At 42.2% G+C, this 8,962-nt stretch overlaps 1 protein-coding gene across 1 annotated transcript; it reads right to left on the bottom strand.

Moving 5' to 3' along the window:
* Window positions 1-3,596: 3,596 nt before the first annotated feature.
* Window positions 3,597-4,349, bottom strand: LOC139000816 (cyclin-Q-like). Its single transcript, XM_070402829.1, has one exon. The coding sequence runs from the start codon at window positions 4,347-4,349 to the stop codon at window positions 3,597-3,599; it is 753 nt and encodes a 250-aa protein (XP_070258930.1).
* Window positions 4,350-8,962: the final 4,613 nt, after the last annotated feature.

Here is an 8,962-nt window from a genome sequence, read left to right as displayed (position 1 = left end):
GCCTTCAAAGCACTTCCTAACTTAGAACAGCCTGCCCACCCCTGACATATAGTGAGAGCAGAAATCAGGTCACTGTTGGTAAGAAGCTAATGCAATTGATGCAAACATTTCCATAGCATAAAAAAAGGTCTTGAAAATATGGTATGCATAGTCCCTTTAGCCTCAAGATGGTATACCTTTTCAAAAAAGTATTTGTATTGATTTCGTAGAGCAAGGGAGAGGGAGAGAGAAACAAAAACATGAATGATGAGAGAGAATCATAGATCTTCTGCATCTCCCTGTCCCCCACTGGGGATTGAGCAAGTACTTGGGCTTGTTCTTTGACCAGGAATGGGACCGGGACCTCCAGGCTCACAACCGGATGGTCAACCACACAGAGTCACAGCAGGTGGGCTGTGTATTTAGTTCTTGAAGACAGGAACTGATGTGAGTTAGGAGATTGGGTGTGCCATAATTAATTGACCTTTCCTTCCCTAACTTTTCTCTGGTTAATTATTTTTGAATCGTGCAACAAGACTGATTTTTGTAAAATGTATATATCCTGATTTATATTAAAGTAGTGGATAAGAGTTCCTTTTATTGGGTCTTGAATGTACTAGTGAAGGAAATAGTATTATTTCTCTGTAATCTTAAAGTCTAGCCAATGTAAGTGTGTCCCATATCCTTCAAAGGTGTCTGTGCTCGTTGCACAAGTATTCCTTAATATTACCGTGAAAGTCACACCATTCGGGCCTCTTTTGGGGTACATATTTTCTTTGGTTCTGTTATATTTTCATATATTTCCAATATCTCATACCATTATTTTAAGCCACGTTCTTTTGGATTTATTTAGAATCACTCTCCTGGGACAAGGTAACATATGCAGATTTCTACATCAATAACTAAGTTTGTGCTTTGTCTACACTTTTGATTTATGTTTAAGTTAATTTGTGTGTATACTCATGATGTCATATATTAAGTTGTTGATCTTCAATGACTTTTAGTACATAACTCACTTATGTCCCTGTCCTTTATTTGGAGAGCCTGTTTTATGGTACATTGATGGGGGTCAGTACATATTGACCCTTTTCCTTTACCCTTATCTTTTAGGGTTTGTGGACAGCCAAGAGTTGGATTAGTCTCATGATTTTTCTTGAGTTCAGAAGTCCATTTATTTGATTTATGAAGACTAGTTGATGTTGTTTCCCTAGTTTCTAACCAGAAGAAAATGTAGTTTCTGTAGATATTATTGCTAGGTGTCTTCTTTCAAGTAATGTTTTGTAGCCTACACCATGATTCTTATTGGGCACTTATTTTCTATGGTCAAAATAACAAGCATGCAAGGAAATGTAAATAAGTACAATCATGCACAAAAAAGATAAGAGGAAAAATATAGGAGGTAATTATTTTTAGAAGTTGTATTGGCAGGAGATAGTGTTTTTATTCATAAAATTAAGGGGATCAAGGGATGTTTGCTGAATCTCAGATGTGCGGAAGGAGGCCAGGGTGTGGAAAGTACATTAAAGACTCAATCTGTGGAAAACATTTTGGACTAGAAAGCTCAAGTGATTCCTTAAGGTGGCAACTGTGTCTAGTGGCTGTTTGGTTTGTGTCACTGCCCATCAGTGCCAAACATCTTGGTGGAATGTGTGACTGCAGATTTGTTAAGAGAAATAGGTCCAGACATCCAAAGAGATTTGTGTGGAGGAATTACAATGACCTGAGCTATGTTTACACATGCCATGTTGATTTAGCTAAAAGATCAACCATCATGAAGTTATTGGGAGATTGGGGAATTTAGGTATGTATGTTAATCAAATTACTATATTTAGAAGGTATAATTCTAGGAACACATTTTTTAAAAATACTTTATTGTTTAGAGGATTACATATAGTATTACATATGTCTCCTTTTCCCCATTGTGCACCTGCACCCCAGCACATGCCCTCCCCCTCCCCCCCAGTGTCTATGTCCATGGCTATGCTGATATGCCTGCATATAAATCCTTTGGTTGATCTCTTACCCCCTAGTCCTTCCTTCCCTCTGAGGTTTGACAGTCAATCCCATGCTTTTCTGTCTCTGGATCTATTTTTGTTGAATAGTTTATGTTGTTCAATGTGTTCCACAATTGAGTGAGATCATGTGGTATTTATCTTTCTCCAGCTGGTTTTGCTTAGCAAAATGCTCTACATGTCCTTCCATGCTTTTGGGAATGGTAAAAGTTCTTTATTTTTTACAGCCGTGTATTTTTCCTATGTGGGTATGTGCCACAGATTTTAATCCATTTATCTGCTGATGGTCACTTAGGTTTTTTCCAAATATTAGCTATTGTATATTGTGCTGCTGTAAATATGTGGGTGCACATGCCCTTTCCGATGGGTGTTTGTCATTTCTTGAGATATGTTCCTAGTAGTGGGATTACAGTTAAAATGGGAGCTACGTTTTTTAAAGTTTTTGAGGAAACTCCATAGTGTTCTGCATAGTTGCTATACCATAATGCATTCCCACCAGTCATGCAAGAGGCTTCCTTTGACACCCCATCCTCTCCAGCTCTTGTTGTTTGTTGAATTGTTGATGATAGCCATTCTGACCAGTGTGAGATGGTATCTCATTGTCCTTTTGATTTGCATGTCTGGGATGATTACTGGTTTTGAGCATGTTTTCATGTGTCTCTTGGCTTTCTGTATGTCCACTTTCAAAAAGTGTCTTAGTCCTATGCCCATTTTTTTTTATTGGAATGTTGATCTTCCTTTTGTTTAATTGGATGAGTTCAGTATAAATTTTGGAGAATATGTCCTTATCGGATATAACATAGGCACATATCTTCTCCCTGGCAGGGGACTTCCTTGTTTTGTTGTTGTTGTTATATCTGTTGGCTTCTTCTTCTCTGCAGAAGCTTTTTGATTTGACGTAGTACCATTTGTTTATTTTCTCCTCAGTTTTCATTGCCCTAGGAGCTGTTTCAGTAAAGATATTGCAGGGACATATGCCTGATATTTTGCTGCCTATGTATTCTCCTAAGATTTTCATGGTTACCCACTCACCGTTAAGTCCTTTATTCATTTCCAGTTTATATTTGTGTATGGTGTAAGTTGGTGGTCTAGATTAATTTTTTTGCATGTATCTGTGCTATTTATCCAACACCAATTATTATTATATGTTTATTTTGGCTTTGTAATATCTCTCATTAAGCAAACTAAAATTTCCTCCATGTTAAATCATTCATACTTTCTCTAAATCTGGCCTTTAAAAAAATCCCGTGGGGTACAGTCCCATCCGTTCTTTGATTTTCCTTCCGCTGATCCCAAAGCTCCGCTGCAGTCTGCGTCCTTTCAAAGCACAAAAGCAGACCAGGACACCTCAGAGCCGCCCGCAGCAAGGTCCTGCCCGCAGGAGGTGCAGCTCCCATCGCCCTCTGGACCATGGCTGCCGGGTCAGTCAAAGCCTGAGAATCAACGTGGCAGCATGTCATCGCCTTCAGAGGCCCATCTCCAGCAGCACAAAACCAGTCCTCGCAGCCAGCGCTCTGGGGACCTGCCCTCACGGCGATGTGGTGGCGCCTTCTGCTGGCAGCCGAGCGTCCCAGGCATCTCTTTGGACAGGCCTGGGCCAGGGCCTTAGGGCATCTCTGTATCCATGGTATAAATCCGACTGAGATCAGACACAATGTCATCAATGATTGGCTTGGACAGGTCGTCACTAAACACCTGCCACCAAGGCTTCTCGGCCTCGGCCTCGGCGGTCACCTCGACCCCATAGACCTGCAGGGGCAGGTGGAGCACCGCCAGCGCTATGTGCTGAGCCTGGAACCAGAGGCACAGCCCCCCGCGGTAGCTGTCCCGCAGCAGGGCCCAGGCAGTGACGGAGATGGGGGTCCGTTGCCAGCTGTAAGGAGTCAGCCAGTTCTTGAGAGAAATCAGGTAGTGGAGCAGGTACCTGTGTGGGTGCTCAAAGGAGACTTGGAAGCGCAGTACCCGCAGCACAAGGAGCTCGCACTGCGCAATGCTGTCCCGGATCACCCAGAACCCGGAGTCCAGCTCCAAGGGCTCGCTGCCCGGGTGGAAGTACCTGTTGGACACGTTGATGATGTCACGGGTTCGCAGGGGCTGTTCTTCCACTTTGCCAGCCAAGTAAAGGGCAGACATGGCGACCAAGTAGGGGTCATAGGCGTCCACGTTGATCTCGCAGAAGAACTTGTGGTAAATGGCACAGGCGGTGGCGACGGGAATGGACTGCATCCCTAGCTTGACACCTGCCTCCATGATGAAGCTTGTCACACGGAAGTGCACCCTCGCCTGGGGTGCGGGCCACCCCTTGGCGCCGGGCGCCGTGTCCTCCTCTTTGCAGCTGTCCAGGGGAAGGTCCTCCATGGGGCTCAGCCTGGAGGCCCCAGACCTTGGTGGCTGGAAGGGCAGGAGTCCTCAGGGCGTGGCCGGCGCCAGCTGGGTCCTAGAGCCCTGTGCAGCAGCCCTGCCCCGCCCTGTCCCGCCCCACCCAGCCCAGCACCAACCCGCCCCACCTGCCTCGCCCCGCCTGGGCTTGACCACCGCCCTGGTTCCAACACCAATTATTGAAGAGACTGTATGACTCCATTCTATGCTTTTGCCTCCTTTGTCAAATATTAATTGGGCGTTATGGTTAGGGTCGACTTCTATGTTCTCTGTTCTGTCCCATTGGGCTATATGTCTGTTTTAGTGCCAGTAACAGGCAGTTTTGAGAATGGTCGCTTGGTAATATAGCTTGATATCTGATGTTGTGATCCCTCCAACTTTGCTCTTCTTTGTCCAGATTGCTGGAACTATTTGGGGCTATTTTTTTTTTTTTTTTCATTCCATAGGCATTTTTTGAATCTTTGTCCTAGGTTTTGGGCTATGCCATTGATATTTTAATGGGGAATACATTAACACTGTAGATTGCTTTGGGTGGTATGAACATTTTAATGATGTTGCTTATACCAATCCATGAATATGCTATGTTCTTCTATTTGCTTTAGTCTTCCTCTATCACTTTTTCAATTTCCTGTAGTTTCCCATGAACAGGTCTTTTACCTCCTTAGTTAAGTTTATTCCCAGGTATCTTAATTCTTTGTTGCACTGGTAAATGGGATTTTTTTTTTTTTACTTTTAGTTTCTCTTTCTGTGAGTTCATTATTGGTGTATCAAAAAGCCATAGAATTCTGGGTGTTAATTTTGTACCCTGCTACATTGCCAAATTCATTCATTAAATCTCCTAGTTTTTTTGATGGAGTCTTTAGGAGTTTTTGTGGACAGTACCATGCCATCTGCGAATAATGACAGTTTAACTTCTTCTTTTCCACTTAGCATGCCTTGTTTGACTTCTTCTTGTCTGATTGCATTGGCTAGCACTACCAGTACTCTGTCGAACAGAAGTGGTGAGAGTGGGCATCCCTGTCTTGTCCCTGTTCTTAGAGTAATAGTTTTTGCCCATTGAGTATGATGTTGTCTGTAGGTTTGTCATATAAGGCCTATATTATGTTGAGGTATGATCCCTCTACGGCCAGTTTGCTTAGAGTTTTTCTCAAAATTGGGTGTTGGATTTTGTCAAATGCTTTTCCTGCACCAATTGATATGAATATCTCTCAATTTGTTTATGTGATGCATCGCATTTATTGATTTCTGGATGTTGTCCCATCCTACTTCCCGAGAATATATCCGCTTTGTCATGGTGTATGCTCATGCCAATGTCATGTTGCATCCGATTTGTAAGAGTTTTGTTGAGGATTGTAACATCTATGTTCATCAGAGATATATTGGCCTACATTTTTCTTTCTTTGTCTTTTCTTTATCTGGTTTTGTGATTAGAGTAATGCTGGCTTCATAGAAAGCGTTTGGAAATGGTACTTCCTTTGAATTTTATGGAATAGTCTGAGAAGAAGGTTTTACTCCCTGTGAAACTATCTAGCCCAGGCTTTTGTTTGCTACAAGTTTTTTTGTGTGACTGCTTGAATTTCCTGAGTAGTTATTGGGCTAGTCCTATGTTTTATTCTTCCTAATTGACGTTAGGAAGATTGTATTTTTCTAGGAATATGTCCATTTCTTCATGGTTGATCAGTTTGTTGGAGTAGAGTTGTCCATAGTAATTATTTACAATCCTTTTTTATCTGTTGGGTCTTTTGCTATTTTGCCTAGTTCATTTATGATTTTGTTTATTTGGGTTCTGTTGGTGAGCCTAGCTAGAGTTTAATCAATCTGATTTATCCTTTCAAAGAAATAGCTCATGTCTTTATTAATCTTTTGTGGGGTTGTTGGTCTCTATGTCATTTATTTCTGCTGTGATCTTCATTATTTCCTTCCTGCTGCTCAGTTTTGGCTTTGCTTGTTGCTCTCTCTAACTTTTTCAGTTGTGGGGCTTAGATAATTTGTTAACTGTTTTTCTTGTTCTTTGAGTTAGGCCTGTAATGCTATGAAGTTCCCTCTAAGGACTACTTTCAGTGTGTCCCATAGATTTTGGAGTTTTATTTTTAATTGTCATTTATTTCCACGATGAATTTAATTTCTTCTTTAATCTCTTTGGTAATCCAGTCATCTATCTTTGTACATAAAAGCCCTGTGACCAGAAAGGCAGAATGACCAGAATGGCTGGTGGCTATGACTTGCATTGCGGCAGCCAACCAGCCTTATCTGGGCCCCAATAGGCCATATCCCTGACCAGCCTGGCCTCCCATCTGCCCCCAACTCCCTATGGGGGGCGGGGCTGATAAGCAAACCACCCACGGCCTTCCCCCTTGTCAGCCACACCTCCGATATGCGCTAACACCCAGATTGGAGGCATGGCCTTCTGGTTAAGTGTTAATGGTCACTAATCCCTGCCAGCCTGGCCCCATGTGCCCCCATCTGGGGACGTCGACCGGACTGCTTCCCTGCAAAAATTCATACCCTGGGCCTGCATTTATTTAATAAAGGACTACTTACCCTCCAAGTATTTGGATTTTGTTATATTTTATTGTAGTTTATTTGTAATACTAGAGGCCCAGTGAATGAACTTTGTACACCTGGCAGAGTCCCTCATCCTCTGGCAGTCTGGGAGCCCTCAGGAGATGTCCGAATGATGGCTTAGGCTTAATCACGTTGCCAAACATTCTGAGCGCTGCTGTGGAGGTTGGAGAGGTTCCTGCCACTGCTGCTCCACTTGCCAGTCGTCAGCCCAGTCCGGCTGAGTGGCGCTCCCCTTGTGGGAACTCACTGACCACCAAGGGCAGCTCTTGCATTGCGAGTCTACCCCCTGGGTGTCAGAGCACTTCATAGCAATTGGTCTTATCTCTTTTTTATGACCTTTACTTTGAGATTTATTTTTTCTTTTATTTTTAAGTTGTTTTATTGTTTAAAGTATTACAAAGAGTATTACACATGTCTCCTTTTTTTCCCGCCCTAGACAATCCCCTGGCCTCCCCTACCCCCCAGTGTCTTATGTGCATTGGTCATGCTTATATGCATGCATACAAGTCTTTGGTTCATTTCTTAACCCTCCCCTCCTAACCCCCAACCCTTACTGGCCTTCCCGCTATAGTTTGACAGTCTGTTCCAGGCTGCTCTGCCTCTGTATCTATTTGTGTTCATAAATTGATAATGGTCCTTGTTATCCATAAATGAGTGAGATCATGTGGCATTTTTCCTTCATTGACTGGCTTATTTCATTAGCATAATGCTCTCCAGTCCCATCCATGCTGTTGCAAATGGCAAGAATTCCTTATTTTTTACAGCAGCATAGTATTCCATCATGTAGATGTACCACAGTTTTCTAATCCACTCATCTACTGATGGGCACTTAGGCTGTTTCCAGATCTTAGCTATGGTGAATTGTGCTGCTATGAACATAGGGGTGCATATATCCTTTATAATTGGTGTTTCTGTTTTCTTGGGATATAGTAGAAGTTGGATCACGGGGTCAAATGGGAGTTCCATTTTTATTTTTTGAGGAAACTCCATACTGTCTTCCTTAGTGTCTGCACCAGTCTGCTTTCCCACCATCAGTGCAGAAGGGTTCCTTTTTCTCCATATCCTATCCAACACTTGTCATTTGTGTATTTGTTGATGATAGCCATTCTGACAGGTGTGAGATGGTACCTCATTGATGTTTTGATTTGCATCTCTCGGATGATTACTGACTCTGAGCATGTTTTCATATGTCTCTTGGCTTTCTGAATGTCCTCTTTTGAAAAGTATCTATTTAGGTCCGTTGCCCATTTCTTTATTGGATTGTTCATCTTCCTTTTGTTAAGTTGTATGAGTTCCCTATGAATTTTGGACATTAAACCCTTACCGATGATACCATTGGCAAATATGTTTTCCCATGCAGTGGGCTTTCTTGTTGTTGTGTTGATGGTTTCTTTTGCTGTGCAGTAGCTTTTAATTTTGATGGTGTCCCATTTGTTTATTTTCTCTTTAGTTTCAAATGCCCTAGGAGGTGTATTGGTGAAGAAATTGCTTTGGCATATGTCTGAGATTTTGTTGCCTTTGGATTCGTCTAGTATTTTTATGGTTTCCTGTCATGCATTTAAGCCCTTTCTCCATTTTGAGTTTATTTTTGTGTATGGTGTAAGTTGGTGGTCTAGTTTTATTTTTTGCATGTATCTGTCCAATTTTCCCAACACCGTTTTTTGAAGAGACTATCTTGACTCCATTGTATGTTCTTGCCTCCTTTGTCAAATATTAATTGAGCAAATTGGTTTGGGCCGATTTCTGGGCTCTCTATTCTATTCCATTGATGTACATGTCTGTTCTTGTGCCAGTACCAGGCAGTTTTGAGTACAGTGGCTTTGTAATACAGCATGATATCTGGTATTGAGATCCCACCTACTTTGTTCTTTCTCAGGACCGCTGCAGGTATCCGGGGTCTTTTTTTATTCCAGATGAATTTTTGGAGAGTTCATTCTAGGTCTGTGAAATATGCCGTTGGTATTTTAATGGGAAGTGCATCGAATTTATAGATTGCTTTGAGTAGTATGGACATTTTTATGATGTTG

The sequence above is a fragment of the Myotis yumanensis genome, unplaced genomic scaffold (assembly GCF_028538775.1).
Source record: "Myotis yumanensis isolate MYYU_CA2020_CCGP unplaced genomic scaffold, mMyoYum1.0.hap1 SCAF_33, whole genome shotgun sequence".
NCBI lineage: Eukaryota > Metazoa > Chordata > Mammalia > Chiroptera > Vespertilionidae > Myotis > Myotis yumanensis.
The sequence above is the reverse complement of the archived record's forward strand: the minus strand, read 5'-3'. Positions and strand labels throughout refer to the sequence as shown.